This window comes from Somniosus microcephalus, chromosome 2, assembly GCF_052327205.1.
Source record: "Somniosus microcephalus isolate GS21.2 chromosome 2, FLI_Smic_1.0, whole genome shotgun sequence".
Taxonomy (NCBI): Eukaryota; Metazoa; Chordata; class Chondrichthyes; order Squaliformes; family Somniosidae; genus Somniosus; species Somniosus microcephalus.
In genome coordinates, this window is record NC_140988.1 from 227,731,706 (window position 1) to 227,752,140 (window position 20,435).

The window sequence follows — 20,435 nt, forward strand, 5'->3', positions numbered from 1 at the left end:
TAGCCCTGTTAGAAAATGTAATTAATTTTTTCAAACATTTAAATTGTTTAAAAGTTATTTCATGTAATTCTTAGTTTATTTTAAAAATGTGATTTAAAAAAAAATGTATTTGAAGATTTAGTGATGTTTTGGGGCTTATAGTATTTAGGTTTGACAGGTCTTCCTGTCAAACTTATGAATGAAGCATTCCCTGCTACCATTGGCTCTCCATGGCCCACGTGATCCCAGGGGACGCATCGAACTAACTGCGCCCCTGGGATACACAAGCACTGCGCGCCGTCAGCTGGAGGAGGCCCAGGATCGGAATCCCACGCGGGCCCACAGCTCAACGGCCGGCGCAGTAGGTAAGTACAGGTCGGGGGCTTACACCCGCGGGAGGCCCCCGACCCGAATTTCTGGGCCATTATGTTTTCAGATATCAGATTTCTGGGCCATTATGTTTTCAGATATCAGATTTAGGAATTTAGTTAAGGTGCACTTAGTCCATCGGTACCAAATGCCGTAACAAAAACTGCACTCATCCTAGTACACAAAGTCCATGAATTAGATTTTAGGATTCATAATGTTTTCAGATAGCATTAAGCAGTTTCACAACTTCTGTTTTGTATTTTGGAGTGTTGCACTTACAAGAAATTTACTTAAGTTACAATGAATAATATTACCTATGTGACTAGAATATGTTGTAAATGTCGAGGCTACAATTTTCCCTCGCTGACCCTCAAAATCCTCTTCTCCTTCTTCTTCTGAGGAAGTGTCCTCATCAGCAAACCTTTGGGCTACAGCCTGATTGGCCTTACAAATTTCTTCAAATTTTTTCAGTGATGACAGTTCTGTTGAAAACATTTACATAAGAATTACAATCAGATAAATTAAAAGCAGCTGTATCAATCATATTAATTGTAACATTTCTCAACATCTTCTGATAATGCACTAAATGCAAGATAGACACCATGTGATTTCACAAACACATGCATACAAATATTTTTTATAGCTACAGAAAAGGCAGAGACTGAGAATAGAATTATGAAAGGCATTATAACCTGAATTAGGAATATAGACAACAAGAAAAGGCCATTTGACCCAAAAGTCATGGCCTTTTTGATGTATCTCAGCCTTTGGGTAAGAACTACTCCACTGACTATGCGTAGCGACAACATAAACACATCCTTTCTGAATGCATTTACGAGGTTGTTACACACTATGCCTATTTTTCTGCTTCGCCCTCTGTATTTAAATCATATACAGAAACACAGAATTTAGGATTAGTAAAAAAAAAAAAGTTTGTATCCAATAGAGACAAGATAAATACATTCTTCAGATATAAAGTAATAATTACATTTATATTTAAATTACGGTTCAACAAAATTTGCAAAATTCTTTATATTCTTGATTTCAGAGTCTTTTGCACTTAATGCTGTGACTGCTCTCCCTCTAGACATTTCGGACAAGAATATATTCAACCAAAAAAGGTCAGGTGGCTCTCTGCCAAGATTCAAAATTTAACCATCATTCAACACTGGTGAGCAAAGCATCCATAGAACCAAAAGATGCTTACAGCACCGAAGGAGGCCATTGGCACACAGAAAGAGGTTGTTACAGGTTTGGGTCTGCCTTTGATATTTGCTTGGCCACAGCAGTCCCGATCACTCGTGCAAATGATCTGAGCATCTTACATCCATGGGGTGTCCCCTTACTGCCCAATATATAATTACAGTACATGGCAGCATAACCCAGTGGTGTAACAATAGGACCCCTTGTAATCTGAACTTGATATTGTGTCTTTTTCACATGGCCTCACATACTTTTCTCCAATCTTTTAGTAGGTGGACTGAGTGAGACAAGACCTGATGAGAATCGTTAAACGGCTTTATTTTACAGACAGCAAGTGAACATACAGAGTAAGAGTCAAAGGAAAGCCCCCTTCCTTCAGTCAATCTCATTTCACTCCTCAAACAAAAATGATGAACCAAGCAACCTGTTCCTTTTGCAAGCTGACTTACTGGTTTTGGCATTACCTTCCTTTTAACTGTAAAAACTGACCTCCTGCATTATTGCTTCCAGCTCCAGGACCCAGGAATATACCCTTCCAGTTTCTTGTACCCGAGTGACAGCCAAATGTCCTTTTTTTCCTTTTACTCTCTGCATTACCAGAAAGTGGGAGGGCTGTGTCTTCAACACCTTCCTCATTTAGCGATTAACCAGTAAGCCTGTCAACAAAACGCATTACCACCTCTCTCAAATGTGCATTCTCAGCAGACACCTCATGCTGGATTCACATGAATAGAATAATCCCTACCATAATAGATGTGGTTAGTTTGTTAGGCCATTGGAAATGAGAGAACAAATTGCTTAATATCTCTTATCATTGCAGATAACAATAAGGATAACTCATCAACTCCCTCCACCCTTGTTTCAGTGGATTTTCAAACTTGTGCAAATTCACTTGCTTTAAAACACAATCCTTAAACATAACACATTTCCAACTCCTTTCTGTGAAAAAATAATCAAAAATCCCAAAATGTGAAAGGCTATTTGGCCCATCATGTCTGTGCCTGCTTCTTGCTAGAGCAATCCAGAACTAATCCCATTTCCCCATTGTCTCCCCAGGGCCTTTTATCTTTCTCTGTTTCAAATATTGTTTAAGTTTTCCCTTAAAAGTTGCACTGGTCTCTGCTTCAACTACTCCCTGTAGCAAAGTATTTCATTAGTAAATATTAGTATTCAGAGGGATTTGTGGATCCTTCTACACAAATCACAGAAAGTTAACATGCAGGTACAGCAAGCAATTAGGAAGGCAAATGGTATGTTCGCCTTTATTGCAAGGGGTTGGCGTATAAAATAAGTAAGTTTTGCTGCAATTCTACAGGGCTTTGGTGAGACCACACCTGGAGTACTGTATACAGTTTTGGTCTCCTTACCTAAGGAAGGATATACTTGCCTTAGAGGGAGTACAACAAAGGTTCACTAGATTCCTGGGATGAGAGGGCTGTCCTATGAGGAGAGAGCGAGTAGAATGGGCCTATATTCTCTAGAGTTTAGAAAAATGAGAGGTGATCTCATTGAAACATACAAAATTCTTAGAGGGCTTGATGCTGAGGTTAAATGTGGAGAGTCTAGAACTAGGGGTCACAGTCTCAGGACAAGGGATCAGCCATTTAGGACTGAGATGAGGAGAAATTTCTTCACTCAGAGGGTGGTGAATCTTTGGAATTCTCTACCCCAGAGCGCTGTGGATGCCATGATCTTATTGAATGGCAGAGCAGGCTGGCCTACTCCTGCTCCTATTTCTGTTGTCCTTATGATCAAACAATTCTCTGCATAAAGAAATTCTCAAACCTTTTAAATTAATGACCCCTCATCAATGACTCTCTGACCAGAGAAAATTGTCTTTCCCTTCATAATTTTAAAAGCCATTATTATATCTCTTAGCTTTGTCTGCTCTGGTGGAAATGGTCACATTGGGCTGGATTTTCATTGAGTCGTCGGGTTGGAGGCAGGACTACAACTTTCGGGGTTGTAGTCCCGCCTCCATCGAGATGCGGCCAATCCACTCGATTTTAACTTGATTGATCTTGTTGAGCCCGCCCAGCAGGCTCAGCAGGCCAATTAAGGGCCATCCGGCAACAGGTGACGTCACAGACTGAAATTTCATCTGTCAAGAGATTTTGACAGATGACATATCAGTGTTTCACAGCTGTCAAACACTGACAGTCTTACTTCTAACCCGAGTCCTTCTCCACAGACTCAGTTAGAAATCTCTCCTGCACAGAAAGCTGCAGGCTGTCACTTTTGACAGATCGCAGCCATTCTGCTTTCTGTGCCGGTGAGATGACGGACTCCCGGGACCTGAAGGAAGGAAGGCTGTAAAGGTAAGAAAAGGTCATTTACACTTATTTAAATCACTTCAGACACACCAAACATACTTACCTTTGCACTCATGCACATATCACTCACCTGAACACCGACATCTCGACCCCTCCAAGCCCTTCAACCCGAAGGCCCGACTCCTCTAACCTGGCGTGGTTTGGAGCCGTCGGGAATCCCACACTTCAACCTTCAAAATAGGGATTAGGCTAAAAAACTGCCTGTTAACAGGCAGTTAATTGGCACTAATCCCTTCCCGCCTCAGGTAGGCGGGTCCCAGTGCGGGGCGGGTACCCGCCTCCTTTGAAACTGGCATGGAGGCGGGTTGGGGGCGGGATGGTGTCGGGACCCCCCGATTTCAGGATTTTAACCCCCCGCACGCCTCCAATCCCGACTCCACGGCACAATGAAAATCCTGCCCATTATCTCTTCATAAACTATGGTTTCCCATCCCTGGCATCATCCTCGTGAATCTGAGCGGTATCCTCGCCTGCATTTTATCCATAAAAATAATTCAGTCTAAATCCAGTACCGGTAGTATCACACTTTTATTTCTGACATCTGGAGTGCCTGTACATTCTAGATGACCCATTTTAAATATATGCTAGCAGATCTCCTATGGTCCATTCAACAGCTTCTGCTCTCAATTCCCTACCTTCCCCTAGCCCACCGGACCTTACTTCCTCTGCGTTTTCCCCCTGCCTAACCCTAAATTTGCATATTTCTCTAATTTCTCTTCCATCTTCCCTCTTGCCCTTTCAAAGCTCATCTTGTCAATGAGGCCAACCTCCTGCTCTCTCAACCCTATTCCTACTAAATTGCTGACAACCCAACTTTCCTTACTGGCTCCCATGTTAGCAGATATTGTTAACGGTTCTCTCTCCTCCGGTACTGTCCCCCTTTCCTTCAAATCTGCTGTCATCACTCCTCTCCTCAAAAAAAACAACTCTTGACCGCTCCATCCTTGCAAACTACAGCCCCATCTCCAACCTCCCTTCCCTCTTCCAAGTTCTTGAACGTGTCGTCACCTCCCAAATCCGTGCCCATCTTTCCCAGAACTCCTTGTTTGAATCCCTCCAATCAGGCTGCCGCCCCTGCTACAGTATTGAAACTGCTCTTATCAAGGTCACAAATGACATCCTAATTGACTGCGACGCAGGTAATCTGCCTTCTCGTCCTTCTGGACCTGTCTGCAGCCTTTGACACGATTGACAACAAAATTCTGCTCCATCAGCTCACCAACGTCATCTAGCCAGGTGGGACTGCACTCGCCTGGTTTCATTCCTATCTTTCCAGCGTAACCATAGAATAACCTGCAATGGCTTCTCTTCCCGATCCCATAATGTCACCTCTGGTGTCCCCCAAGGATCTATCCTTGTCCCCCTCCTATTTCTCATCTACATGCTGCCCCTCGGTGACATCATCTGGCAACACAACGCGAGTTTCCACATGTACGCTGACGACACCCAGCTCTACCGCACCACCACTTCTCTCGACCCCTCCGCGGTCTCTAAATTGTCAGCTGACATCCAGTACTCGAGCAGAAATTTTCTCCAATTAAATATTGGAAGACCAAAGCCACTGTCGTCAATCCCCGCCACAAACTCCATTCCCTAGCCACCAACTCCATCCCTCTCCCCAACATCTGTCTGAGACTGAACTACACTGTTCGAAACCTTGGTGTCATATTTGACCCTGAAATGAGCTTCTGACCACATATCCGGGCATAACTAAGACCGCCTATTTCCACCTCCGTAACATCGCCCATCTCCACCCTTGCCTCAGCTCATCTGCTGTTGAAGCCCTCACCCATGCCTTTGTTACCTCTAAACTTCGACTATTCCAACACACTCCTGGCTGGCCTCCCACATTCTACCCTACGTAAACTTGAGATCATCCAAAAACTCGGCTGCCCATGTCCCAACTCCCACCAAGTCCCGTTCACCCATCACCCGTCTTCGCTGGCCTCCACTGGCTCCCAGTTAAGCAACCCCTCGATTTTAAAATTCTCATCTTTGTTTTCAAATCCCTCCATGTCCTTACCCATCCTTATCTCTAATCTCCTCCAGCCCTATAAACTCCCTAGCCCGCTATGCTCCGCCTATTCTGGTCTTTTGAACATCCCCGATTTTAAATGCTCCACCATTGGCGGGCAAGCCTTCAGCTGCCTAGGCCCCGAGCTCTGGAATTCCCTCCCTAAATGTCTCCACCCCTCCACTTCTCTTTCCTCCTTTTAAGACGTTCTTTAAAACCTACCTCTTCGACCAAGCTTTTGGTCATCTGCCCCAACATCTTTTTTGGCTCGGCATCAAAATTTTTTTGTTGAAACACTCCTGTGAAGCACCTTGGGACGTTTTATTACGTTAAAGGTGTTATATATATAAGTTGTTGTTAGATCTTATGGCTAGTTGGGGAATATGCAGTTTTATGTAACATATAAAATATATTACCATGGCCACCAACATATGGTGATTGAAAGAGTGAAATTGCACTTTTATTACCAAGTATTTGGTGGTAAAATCAGGTTCAAAATTATGTGCCTATGCCCATATTTTTATTAAAATCGTAAATCAGTGGCACTGATATTTGATTAGCTATGCACTCAATTTGATACACAGCAAAATGGTAGCCCGAGTCATGGAGCAGTGGGCTGAAAGTATTGGAGAAGAGGGATCCTTGCATCTGAGAGTAGTAGGATAGGGTTTCTGGGCACTGGGAGTGGTGAGTTGGGTGTGTGCAAGTGGCGGGAAGGGGGACTGGGTGTGGAAATCATAGTAGGGTGGTCTTGGGTGTGGAAGCGCTGGATTGGCAGTTACAAGATATGGGTGCAGTGGGAGATTCAGGAATACCAAGAGGGGGTGCGGAAGGGTCTGGGGTGATTGTGGAGAGGAGTTTGGTCACTGGGAGCACTGTGGAGGTACGTCTAGAGCAATGGGGGAGGGAGCTTGAGATATCATAGCATAGGCGGGGGCAAGAACTACTTTTTTTGGGGGGGGGGGGGAGGGGCCAAAACAGGGTATGGGAGAATGAAGGCTGTAAGCTTTTGTCAACTGTACCGCCCCCAGAAATGTTAAAGTACTGGTTACCCAGCACTCCAATTATACTGTTGACTCGATGATGACAATTACAGTATAAACGCATTATGCACTTTAAATAAGGAAGAATAGCTCCATGGCTCAGTGTCAGGACATGAATTAGGAACTGGAGTAGGGCATTCAGCCCCTCAAGCCTGTACCATCCTTCAATTAGGTCATGGCTTATCTGTACCTCAATTCCATTTACCCGCCTTAGCTCCATATCCCTCATTACCCTTACCTAACAAAAATCTATCAACCTCCGTCATGAAAATTTCAAGTGACCAAGTATCCAAAGCCTTTTGAGGGACAGAATTCCAAATTCCCACTACTCTGTGTGGGAAAAGTGCTTCCTGACTTCATTCTTAAATGGCCTAGCTCTAATTTTAGGGTTATGGCCTCTGGTTCTGGATTCCCCCACCAGGGGAAATAGTTTCTCTGTGTCTACCCTATTGAGTCCTTTTATCATTTTAATGACCTTGATTAGATCACCCCTCAACCGTCTAAACTTAACCAACCAGTCCTCATAATTGAACCCTTTAAGCCCTGGTATCATTCTGGTGAATCGGCGCTGTACTCTTCCAGGGCTGAAAATCTTTCCTCATGCTCCAGAACCAGGGGTCACAGTCTAAGGATAAGGGGTAAGCCATTTAGGACTGAAATGAGGAGGAATTTCTTCACCCAGAGAGAGTGGTGAACCTGTGGAATTCTCTGCCACAGAAGGCAGTGGAGGCCAATTCATTAAATATATTCAAGAAGGAGTTAGATATATTTCTTAAGGCTAAAGGGATCAAGGGATATGGGGAGAAGGCAGGGACAGGGTACTGAATTTGGATGATCAGCCATGATCTCATTGAATGGCAGAGCAGGCTCGAGGGGCTGAATGGCCTACTCCTGCTCCTATCTTCTTTGTTTCAATGCCCAAAACTGAACAAGTACACTAGATGGGGTCTGAGCAAGGCTCTGTACAACTGAAGTATAACTTCTCACTTTTGCATCTAAAGCCCCTCAAGATAAAGGAAAACATTCCATTAGCCTTTTTAATTACTTTTTGTACTTATGCACTAGCTTTTACGGATTTCAAAGGTATGGCCATGGCGGAGACAGACATTGTTAGAGGTGGAAGTAAACATTCTTTGCCAATTGCATTATTATATATTTAAAGTATTTATGTTATCATCCATTTATCTGGAAAGTTTGCAGATTTATGGAAACTGAACCCACAAACTGTTAGGAACTCACCTTTCACATTGCAGTGATGGTGCAGACAATGAGGTTTCGGGTGTGAATAACTTTGTTGATTTACAAGCTGCAGATAATGCAGTAAGTTTCTGCTTGCCGGTAATCGGTTCAGACATTTCTGAATCTAGTGCTGCAGATACTGCTGTAAAGAGCAGAAGGCGTCCTACACTGTACAGTGTTAATATTGTTGCTTCATTTTTCCAAACTTGAAATGGGAGGTTATAGCAGTGACACAATGATGCAGCGAACGGCAGATTCGATTTGCCGGCCTGTTGTTGGTTATGACTCCCCTGCTGCCTTGGAGACAAAGACCCGCCTCCTGACGTTACATGGGGCGGGGTCAGGTGCGGTGTATGTTCGGCCTTGAAGCCAGGCCTTGGCGGGCTGGACTGAATGCATTGGCAGTCCGTATTTGGCCTGCAGGCCATATTTGTGGAGGAGGAATTCCTGGTGTGTTTACGGGATGGTTTCCTGGACCAATATGTCGAGGAACCAACCAGAGATCAGGCCATCTTAGACTGGGTATTATGTAACGAGAAAGGATTAATTAGCAATCTTGTTGTACGAGGCCCCTTAGGTCGGAGCGATCATAATATGATCGAATTCTTCATTAAGATGGAGAATGAAGTAGTTCACTCAGAGACTAAGGTCCTCAATTTAAATAAAGGAAACTATGATGGTCTGAGGAGCGAGTTGGGTAGGATTGATTGGGGAATGGCACTCAAAGGGTTGACGGTGGATAGGCAATGGCAAACATTCAAAGACCGAATGGATGAGCTACAGAATTTGTTCATCCCAGTTTGGCATAAAAATAAAACAAAAAAGGTGACTCAACCGTGGCTAACAAGGTAAATTAGGGATAGCATAAGATCCAAGGAGAGGACATATAAATTGGCCAGAAAAAGCAATAATCCTGAGGATTGGGAGCAGTTTAGGATTCAACAAAGGAGGACAAAGGGATTAATTAAGAAAGGGAAAATAGAATATGAGAGTAAGCTTGCAGAGAACATAAAAACTGACTGTAAAAGCTTTTATAGATATGTGAAGAGAAAAAGATTGGTGAAGTCAAGCGTAGGTCCCTTGCGGTCAGAATCAGGGGAATTTATAATGGGGAACAAAGAAATGGCAGACCAACTAAATACATATTTTGGTTCTGTCTTCACAAAGGAGGACACAAATAACCTCCCAGAGATGCCGGGGAACATAGGGTCTGATGAAAGGGTGGAACTGAAAGAAATCAGTATTCGTAGGGAAATGGTGTTAGGAAAATTGATGGGACTGAAGGCCGATAAATCCCCAGGGCCTGATAATCTACATCCCAGGGTACTTAAGGAAGTGGCCCTAGAAATAGTAGATGCATTGCTGGTCATCTTCCAGAACTCGATAGACTCTGGAACGGTACCCATGGATTGGAGGGTAGCTAATGTTACCCCACTATTCAAAAAAGGTGGTAGAGAAAAAGTGGGGAATTATAGACCGGTAAGCCTGACATCGGTAGTGGGGAAAATGCTAGAGTCCATTATAAAAGATGTAATAGCAGAACACTTGGAAAGCAGTGACAGGATCGGACAAAGTCAACATGGATTTACAAAAGGTAAATCGTGCTTGACTAATCTACTGGAATTTTTTGAGGATGTAACTGGTAAAATAGATAAGGGAGAACCAGTGGATGTGGTGTATTTTCACGTTCAGAAGGCTTTCGATAAGGTCCCGCATAAGAGATTAGCGTGCAAAATTAAGGCACATGGGATTGGGGGCAAGGTATTGACTTGGATAGAGAACTGGTTGGCAGACAGAAAGCAAAGAGTTGGAATAAACGGGTCGTTTTCCGAGTGGCAGGCAGTGACTAGTGGGGTACCACAAGGATCGGTCCTAGGACCCCAGCTGTTCACAATATATATTAATGATCTGGACGAGGGAATTGGATGTAATATCTCCAAATTTGCAGACGACACAAAGCTGGGTGGGAGGGTATGCTGTGAGGAGGATGTCGTGAAACTCCAGCACGATTTGGACAGGTTGGGTGATTGGGCAGAAACATGGCAAATGCACTATAATGTGGATAAGTGTGAGGTTATCCACTTTGGTGGCAAAAACAGGAAGGCAGATTATTATTTGAATGGCAATAGATTGGGAGAAGGGGAAGCGCAAAGAGACCTGGGTGTTCTTGTGCACCAGTCGCTGAAGGTAAGCATGCAGGTGCAGCAGGCGGTTAAGAAGGAAAATGGTATGTTGGCCTTTGTAGCAAGAGGGTTCAAGTACAGGAACAAGGATGTCTTGCTACAGTCGTACAGGGCCTTGGTGAGACCACACCTTGAGTATTGTGTGCAGTTTTGGTCGCCTTATCTGAGAAAGGACGTTCTTGCCATGGAAGGAGTGCAGCGAAGATTCACCAGGCTGATACCTGGGATGGCAGGAATGACGTATGAGGAGAGATTGTGTCGATTGGGCTTATACTCACTGGAGTTTAGAAGATTGAGAGGGGATCTCATCGAAACCTATAAAGTTCTGTCAGGCCTGGACAGACTAGATGCAGGAAGGATGTTTCTGATGGCCGGGGAGTCCAGAACCAGGGGTCATAGTCTAAGGATAAGGGGTAAGCCATTTAGGACTGAAATGAGGAGGAATTTCTTCACCCAGAGAGTGGTGAACCTGTGGATTTCTCTGCCACAGAGGGCGGTGGAGGCCAGTTCATTAAATATATTCAAGAAAGAGTTGGATATATTTCTTAAGGCTAAAGGGATCAAGGGATATGGGGAGAAGGCAGGGACAGGGTACTGAATTTGGATGATCAGCCATGATCTCATTGAATGGCGGAGCAGGCTCGAAGGGCCGAATGGCCTACTCCTGCTCCTATCTTCTGTGTTTCTATGTTTAATTAAGCAATAGTTGGAGCTTGCAACAAAGGTAATGCAATTAATCTTGGGGGACTTTAATCTTTACATAGACTGGACAAATCAAATTGGCAAAGGTAGTTTGGAGGACGAGCTCATGGAATGCATTTGGGACAGTTTGCTAGAACAATGTGTTATGGAACCAACCAGGGAACAGGCTATTTTAGATCTTGTATTGTGTAATGAGAAAGGGTTAATTAGCAATCTTCCTTGCTGCAATGCTCCATCTCACCCTCAGTAAGCTCCCCACTGGAGTGGAGCTAATTTACAGAACAAACGGGAAACTGTTCAACCTCCATCGCCTCCAGTCCAGATCCAAGGTCATCGAATTACAGTATGCAGACGACGCTTGCGTCTGCGCACACTCGGAGGTCGAACTCCAAACCATCGTTAACACCTTCACCGAAGTGTACGAGAGCATAGGCCTTACACTAAACATCCATAAGTCAAAGGTCCTCTACCAACCTGCCCCCACCACACAGTGCTGCCCCCCGATTATCAAAATCCACAACGAGGCCTTGGACAACGTTGACCACTTTCCATACCTTGGGAACCTACTGTTAACAAGGGCAGATGTCGATGACGAAGTCCAACACCGCCTTCAGTGTGCCAGTGCAGCCTTCGGTCGCCTGAGGAAGAGTATGTTTGAAGACCAGGACCTCAAACCCGGCATCAAGCTCATGGTCTACAGAGCAGTAGTAATACCCGCCCTCCTGTATGCCTCAGAGACATGGACCATGTACAGCAGGCACCTCAAAGCACTGGAGAAGTACCACCAACGCTGCCTCCGCAAGATCCTGCAAATCCATTGGCAGGATAGGCACACCAACGTCAGTTTTCTCACTCAGGCCAACATCCCCAGCATCGAAGCTTTGATCACGCTCGATCAGCTCCAATGGACGGGTCACATCGTTCGCATGTCCGATACGAGACTCCCAAAACAAGCGCTCTACTCGGAGCTCCAACACGGCAAGAGAGCCCCAGGTGGGCAGAGGAAATGCTTCAAGGACACCCTCAAAGCCTCCTTGAAAAAGTGTAACATCCCCACCGACACCTGGGAATCCCTGGCCCAAGACCGCACAAAGTGGAGGAGAAGCATCCGGGAAGGCGCTGAATACCTCGAGTCTCTTCGCCGGGAGCAAGCGGAAGCCAAGCGTAAACAGCGGAAGGAGCGCACATCAACCCAAGCACCCCACCCACCCGCCCCTTTAACCACGGTCTGCCCCACCTGTGAGAGAGTGTAGGTCCCACATTGGACTCATCAGTCACCTGGGAACTCATTTTTAATGTGGAAGCAAGTCATCTTTGGTTCCGAGGGACTGCCTAAGAGAAGAATTAGCAATCTCATAATAAAGGATCCTCTGGGGCAGAGTTATCATAATAGGATAGAATTTCACGTTAATTTTGAGAGTGACTTACCTAAGTCCGAAACTAGACTCTTAAACTTAAATAAAGCCAATTACATAGGTATGAGGGGTGAGTTGCTAAGGTAGATTTGAAAAATAGATTAAAAGGTATGGCGGTAGATAAGCAGTGGCTAGCACTTAAAGAAATATTTCATAATTCTCAACAAAAATACATTCCATTGAGAAACAAAAACTCCACGGGAAAGTGATCCAACCGTGGCTAACTAAAGAAGTTAAAGATAGCATTAGATTGAAAGACGCTTATAATGTTGCAAAGAATAATAGTAACCCTGAGGATTGGGAGAGTTTCAGAAACCAGCAAAGGATGACCAAAAGATTGATAAAAAGGGAAAAAATAGAATGAGAGAAAACTAGCAAGAAATAGAAAAGCAGATTGTAAGAGCTTCAACAAGTACGTAAAAAGGAAGAGAGTAATAAAAGTAAACGTTGGTCCCTTAGAGGCTGAGACAGGAGAAATTATTATGGGGAATAAGGAAATGGCAGAAACGTTAAACAAATATTTTGTATCTGTCTTCACAGTAGAAGACACAAAATGCATATCAAAAATGGTGGGGAACCAAGGGTCTAATGAGGGTGAGGAACTTACCGTAATTAATAAGTAGAGAAAAAGTACTAGAGAAACTAATGGGACTAAAAGCCAACAAATCCCCTGGACCTGACGGCCTACATCCTTGAGTTCTAAAAGAGTTGACTGAAGATATAGTGGATGCATTTGTTTTGATCTTCCAAAAATTCCCTAGATTCGATAATGGTCCCAGCAGTTTGGAAGGTCACAATGTAACACCACTGTTTAAGAAGGGAGGGAGAGAAAAAACAGGGAACTACAGGTGAGTTAGCCTGACATCAGTTGTCAGGAAAATGCTGGAGTCCATTGTTAAGGAAGTGGTATCAGGGCACTTAGAAAATCATAACATGATTAGGCAGAGTCACCATGGTTTTATGAAAGGGAAATCGTGTTTGACAAATTTATTTCAGTGTTTTGAGGATGTAACTAGCAGGGTAGATAAAGGAGAATTGGCGGATGTAGTATATTTGAATTTCCAGAAGGCATTCGATAAGGTGCCACATAAAAGGTTATTACACAAGATTAGGGTTGGGGGTAATATAGTAGCATAGATAGAGGATTGGTTAACGGACAGAAAACAGAGAGTAGGGATAAACGGATCTTTTTCAGGTTGGCAGGCTGTAACTAGTGGAGTGCCGCAAGGATCAGTGTTGGGGCCTCAGCTATTTACAATCTATATCAGACTGCGGGTATCGGCGGGAGGCACGAGCGGGAAGCTTAAAAAGCTTCAGAGACCCAGGTAAGACCTCAGACCGCGGGTGTCAGCGGGAGGCGCGAGCGGGAAGCTTAAAAAGGCTTCAGAGACCCAGGTAAGGCCTCAGACCGCGGGTGTCGGCGGGAGGCGCGAGCGGGAAGCTTAAAAAGGCTTCAGAGACCCAGGTAAGGCCTCAGACCGCGGGTGTCAGCGGGAGGCGCGAGCGGGAAGCTTAAAAAGGCTTCAGAGACCCAGGTAAGGCCTCAGACCGCGGGTGTCAGCGGGAGGCGCGAGCGGGAAGCTTAAAAAGGCTTCAGAGACCCAGGTAAGGTGTACCAGTCTCCAGTCTCCGAAGTCAGAGGGAAGGAGAGAGGTAAAAAGTAATCCAAGTGTGACGTCACCAGAAAGCGGGTAAGTGATTGGTTGGTGAGTATTTTTCTCTTTTGAAGCTTAAACTCTGTGGTTTATAGTTTCTAAGGTGCGATATTCATCATCTAGAATCGGGGCAGAGGGTATTTAAGAATAATATTAATAAATTTAATTAATTACATAGAATGGGAGATCAGGTGATGTGTTGCTGCTGCAATATGTGGGAGCTGGTGGACACCATTGATGCTCACAGTGATCACATTTGCAGTAAGTGTTGGCTGCTCGAGGAATTCCGGCTCCGTGTTGAAGAGCTGGAGTCCGAGCTTCAAACACTGAGACACATCAGGGAGGGGGAGAGTTACCTGGACTCTGTGTATCAGGAGGTAGTCACACCAATTAGATTAATTAATTCAGATGTAGTCCATGGCCAGGGTCAGGATGGTGTGACTAGAAGTGAGGCAGGTACGGGGATCCAGGAGGTAGTGTTGGAGGAGCCGCAGCCCTTGCTCTTGTCCAACAGGTTTGAGGCTCTTACTCCCTGTGAGGATGGGAACGGGGACTGCAGGGAGGATGAGCAACCCAGCCACAGCACCGTGGAGCGGGGGGCCATTCAAGTGGGGGGAGATAAAAGAAATGTTGTAGTGGTAGGGGATAGTATCGTTAGGGGGATAGATAGAGTTCTTTGCAGCCGAGAGCGAGAGTCCCGAAGGCTGTGTTGCCTGCCCGGTGCCAGGGTTAAGGACATCTCCTCTGGGCTGGAGAGAAACATGGAGTGGGAGGGGGAGGATCCGGTTGTCGTGGTCCATGTTGGTACCAACGACATAGATAGGACAAGGAAGGAGGTTCTGCTGAGGGAGTTTGAGCAGCTAGGGGCCAAATTAAAAAGCAGAACCACAAGGGTAATAACCTCTGGATTACTACCTGAGCCACGTGCAAATTTGGCTAGGGTAAATAAAATTAGAGAGTTAAATGCGTGGCTCAAAGACTGGTGTGGGAGAAATGGGTTTTGCTTCCTGGGACACTGGCACCAGTACTGGGACAGGAAGGAGCTGTTCCGTTGGGACGGACTTCACTTGGCCAATGCTGGGACTAGAGTCCTGGCGAATCGAATAACTAGGGCTGTAGAGAGGGCTTTAAACTAATTAGTGGGGGGGAGGTTTTAAGAGAGCGAAAAATAAAAATGACAGCGGAGAAGGCAATAGAGCAAGGTAGCAGTGGGGGAATTAAAAACCAGAGCGTGTCAGGAAGGGACAGAATGTATAACGATAAAGGTAAAGTAGTAAAAGGGGTAAAAGCAGGAATAAATTGTCAGAAAACATATTTGAAAGTTCTTTACCTGAATGCACGCAGCATTCGTAACAAAATTGACGAGTTGACGGTACAAATAACTACACATGGGTATGATCTGGTGGCCATTACGGAAACATGGCTGCAAGATAATCATGACTGGGAACTAAACATACAGGGCTATTTGACAATTAGGAAGGACAGACAGGAAGGAAAGGGAGGTGGGGTTGCTATGTTAATCAAGGATGGAATCACTGCAATAGTCAGAAATGATATTGGGTCAAAGGATCAGGATAGTGAAATAGTTTGGGTGGAGATAAGGAATAAGAAGGGGAAAAAGTCACTAGTGGGCGTAGTCTATCGGCCTCCTAACAATTCACAGAAACAGAATCACAGAAACCCCAGTGCAGATAGAGGCCATTTCGGCCCATCGAGCCTGCACCGACACATATCCCACCCGATCCCCGTAACCCCTACACCAACACATATCCCACCCTATCCCCGTAACCCCATGTATTTAATCCCCCTAACACTAAGGGTCAATTTATCATAGCCAATCAACCTAACTCGCACATCTTTGGACTGTGGGAGGAAACCGGAGCACCCGGAGGAAACCCACGCAAACACGGGGAGAATGTGCAAACTCCACACAGACAGTCGCCCGAGGCCGGGTTCGAACCCGGGTCCCTGGCGCTGTGAGCCAACAGTGCTAACCACTATGCCACCGTGCTGCCCAGGGTGCAACTCTGTTGGTCGGAGTATAAATCAGGAAATAGTTGGGGCTTGTAATAAGGGAACAGCTATAATCATGGGGGATTTTAACTTTCATATTGACTGGACTAATCAAATTGGGCATGGCAGCCTTGAGGAAGAGTTCATAGAATGTATTAGGGACGGGTTCCTTGAGCAGTATGTAACTGAACCAACCAGGGGGCAGGCAATCTTAGATCTGGGCCTGTGTAATGAAACAGGATTCATAAAAAATGTCCTAGTAAAGGATCCCCTTGGAATGAGTGACCATAATATGGTTGAATTCCAAATTCAGTTTGAGGGTGAGAGAGTTGGATCTCAAACCAGCGTACTGAGCTTAAATAAAAGGAGACTATGAAGGTATGAGAGTAGAATTGACTAAAGTGGACGGGGAAAACAGATTAAAGTGTAAGACGGTACAAGAGCAGTGGTCTACATTCAAGGAGATATTTCACATCTTTCAAGATAAATATATTCCACTGAGGAAAAAAGGGAGTAAAAGAAAAGACAGCCATCCGTGGCTTAGTAAAGTAATAAAGGATAGTATCCGACTGAAAACAAGGGCATATAAAGTAGCCAAATCTAGTGGGAGGATAGAAGATTGGGAAGCATTTAAAAGCCAGCAAACAGTAACTAAAAGATTAATTAAGAAAGGGAAGATAGATTATGAAAGTAAACTAGCAAAAAATATAAAAACAGATAGCAAGAGTTTCTACAGCTATATAAAAAGAAAAAGGGTGGCTAAAGTGAACATTGGTCCCCTAGAGGATGGGACCGGGAAACTAGTGGTGGGGAACATGGAGATGGCAAAGACGCTGAACAAATATTTTCTATCGGTCTTTACAGTAGAGGACACTAAAAATATCCAAACACTGGACAAACAGGGGGCAATGGGGGGGGGGGGGGGCGGAGGAGCTAAAGACGATTAAAATCACTAAGGAGATGGTACTCAGTAAAATAATGGGACTTAAGGCGGATAAATCCCCCGGACCTGATGGCCTACATCCTAGGGTCTTGAGAGAAGTGGTGGTAGGGATTGTGGATGCATTGGTGATTATTTTCCAGAACTCCCTGGACTCAGCAAAGGTCCCGGCAGATTGGAAAACTGCTAATGTAACACCCTTATTTAAGAAGGGAAGTAGACAAAAAGCTGGAAATTATAGACTAGTTAGCCTAACATCTGTGGTTGACAAAATGTTGGGAGTCCATTATTAAGGAAACAGTAACAGAGTATTTGGATAAACATAATTTAGTAGGACAGAGTCAGCATGGTTTTATGAAGGGGAAGTCATGTTTGACAAATTTGCTCGAATTCTTTGAGGATGTAACATACAGGGTGGATAAAGGGTAACCAGTGGATGTAGTGTATTTGGACTTCCAAAAGGCATTTGACAAGGTTCCACACAAAAGATTACTGATCAAGATAAGAAATCACAGGATTGGGGGCAATATACTGGCATGGGTGGAAGATTGGCTATCTAACAGAAAACAAAGAGTTGGGATAAATGGTTCGTTCTCGGGCTGGCAATCAGTAACTAGTGGTGTTCCGCAGGGATCAGTGCTGGGACCCCAACTCTTTACAATCTATATTAACGATTTGGAGGAAGGGACCGAGTGCAACATATCCAAGTTTGCCGACGATACAAAGATGGGAGGGAAAGCAATGAGTGAGGAGGACATAAAAAACCTGCAAAAGGACATAGACAGGCTAAGTGAGTGGGCAGAGATTTGGCAGATGCAATATAATGTTGGAAAGTGTGAGGTTATGCACTTTGGCAGAAAAAAATCAAAGAACAAGTTATTATCTAAATGGAGAGAAACTGCAAAGTGCTACAGTACAAAGGGATCTGGGGGTCCTGGTGCATGAAACACAAAAAGTTAGTATGCAGGTGATTAGGAAGGCCAATGGAATCTTAGCTTTTATTGCAAGGGGGATGGAGTATAAAAACAGGGAAGTCTTGCTGCAGTTATACAGGGTACTGGTGAGGCCACACCTGGAATACTGCGTGCAGTTTTGGTTTCCATATTTAAGAAAAGATAAACTTGCTCTCGAGGCAGTTCAGAGAAGGTTCACTCGGTTGATTCTGGAGATGAGGGGGTTGACGTATGAGGAAAGGTTGAGTAGGTTGGGACTCTACTCATTGGAGTTCAGAAGAATGAGAGGCGATCTTATCGAAACATATAAGATTGTAAGAAGTCACATAACACCAGGTTATAGTCCAACAGCTTTATTTGAAATCACAAGCTTTCCTTCTTCAGAAGGAGCAGCGCTCCGAAAGCTTGTGATTTCAAATAAAGCTGTTGGACTATAACCTGGTGTTGTGTGACTTCTTACATTTGTCCACCCCAGTCCAACTCCGCATCTCCACACCATATAAGATTGTGAGGGGGCTTGATCGGGTGGATGCGGGGAGGATGTTTCCACTGATGGGTGAGACTAGAACTAGGGGGCATAATCTAAGAATAAGGGGCTGCCCTTTCAAAACTGAGATGAGGGGAAACTTCCTCACTCAGAGGGTAGTAAATCTATGGAATTTGCTACCCCAGAGAGCTGTGGAAGCTGCAACATTAAATAAATTTAAAATGGAGATAGACAGTTTCCTAGCAGATAAGGGAATTAGGGGTTACGGGGAGAGGGCAGGGAAGTGGACGTGAGTCTAGATTCAGATCAGCCATGATCCTATTGAATGGCAGAGCAGGCCCGAGGGGCCGTATGGCCTACTCCTGCTCCTACTTATGTTCTTAATGACCTAGATGAAGGGACTGAGTGTAATGTATCCAAGTTTGCTGGTGATACAAAGCTAGGTGGGACAGTAAGCTGCGAGGAGAACACAAAGTCTATCTATATCCCTTTGCAGACTCTAAGTGAGTGGGCAGTGAGGTGGCAGATGGAGCAAAATGTAGGGAAATGTGAGGTTATTCACTCTGATAGGAAGAATAGAAAAACAGAATATTTTTTAAAGGGAGAGAAACTTTTTAATGTTGTTGAGAGAGATTTGGGTGTCCTCGTGCAAGAAACACAGAAAGCTAGCAATAAGGAAGGCAAATGGCATGTTGGTCTTTATTGCAAGGGGGTTGGAGTATAAGAGTAAGCAAGTTATGCTACAATTGTACAGGGCCTTGATGAGACTACACCTGGAGTACTGTGCACAGTTTTGGTCTCCTTATCCAAGGAAGGATATACTTGCCTTGAAGGCGGTGCAACAAAGGTTCACTGGATTGATTCCTGGGATGAGAGGGCTGTCCGATGATGAGATTGTGTAGAATGGGCCTAAACTCTCTGGAATTTAGAAGAATGAGAGGTGATCTCATTGAAACATACAAGATTCTGAAGGGGATAGACAGGGTAGATGCTGTGAGGTTGTTTCCCCTGGCTGGAGCATCTAGAACTGGGGGGCATAGTCTCAAGATAAGGGGTAGGCCATTTAAGATCGAGATGAGAAGGAATTTCTTCACTCAGAGGGTTGTCAATCTTTGGAATTCTCTGCCCCAGAGGGCTGTGAATGCTGAATCTTTGAATATATTCAAGGCCGAGATAGATTGATTTTTGGATTCATGGGGAATCAATGGATATGGAGATCGGGCAGGAAAGTGGAGTTGAGGTCAATGATCAGCCATGATCTTATTGAATGGTGGAGCAGGCTCGAGGGACCGTATGGCCTGCTTCTGCTCTTATTTCTTATGTTCTTAAAACCCACCTCTTCGGTCATCTTTTGGTCACCGCTTCCAACATCTCATTCTTTGATTCAACGTCCAATTTTTCCTTCCACAACTGAAGCTCCTTAGGACATTTGTTATGTTTTCAAGTTCATAGAATCATAGAATCGTATAGCACAGAAGCAGGCCATTTGGCCCATCGAGTCTGCACCAGCTCTTTCTTGAGCAATCCAGTTAGTCCCACTCCCCCGCTCTTTTCCCATATCCCTGCATTTTTTTCTCCTTCAAGTATTTATCCAATTCCCTTTTGAAGGCTACTACTGAATCTGTTTCCACCACCCGATCAGGCAGTGCATTCCAAATCCTAACCACTCAATGCATAAAAAAAAATTTCCTCATGTTGCCTTTGGTCCTTTTTGCCAATCACCTTGAATCTGTGCCCTCTGGTTATCGATCCTTTAGCCATTGGAAACAGTTTCTCTTTATAGACATATAAGAAAACATAGAAAACTTATTTACTCTATCTAAACCCTTCATGATTTTAAACACCTCTATCCGATCGCCTCTGAACCTTCTCTGCTCCAAGGAGAACAACCCCAGCTTCTCCAATCT

General features: G+C 44.6%; 1 protein-coding gene across 1 annotated transcript in view; it reads right to left on the bottom strand.

Annotated features, from left to right (window-relative positions):
* The window catches only part of nfxl1 (nuclear transcription factor, X-box binding-like 1), a 217,386-nt gene that overhangs the window by 196,459 nt on the left and 492 nt on the right, over positions 1–20,435 (bottom strand). Inside the window, exon 2 of the mRNA XM_085969766.1 lies at positions 663–830. Within this exon, the coding sequence (XP_085825892.1) occupies positions 663–830 (168 nt within the window). The remainder of the gene's footprint in view (positions 1–662; positions 831–20,435) is intronic.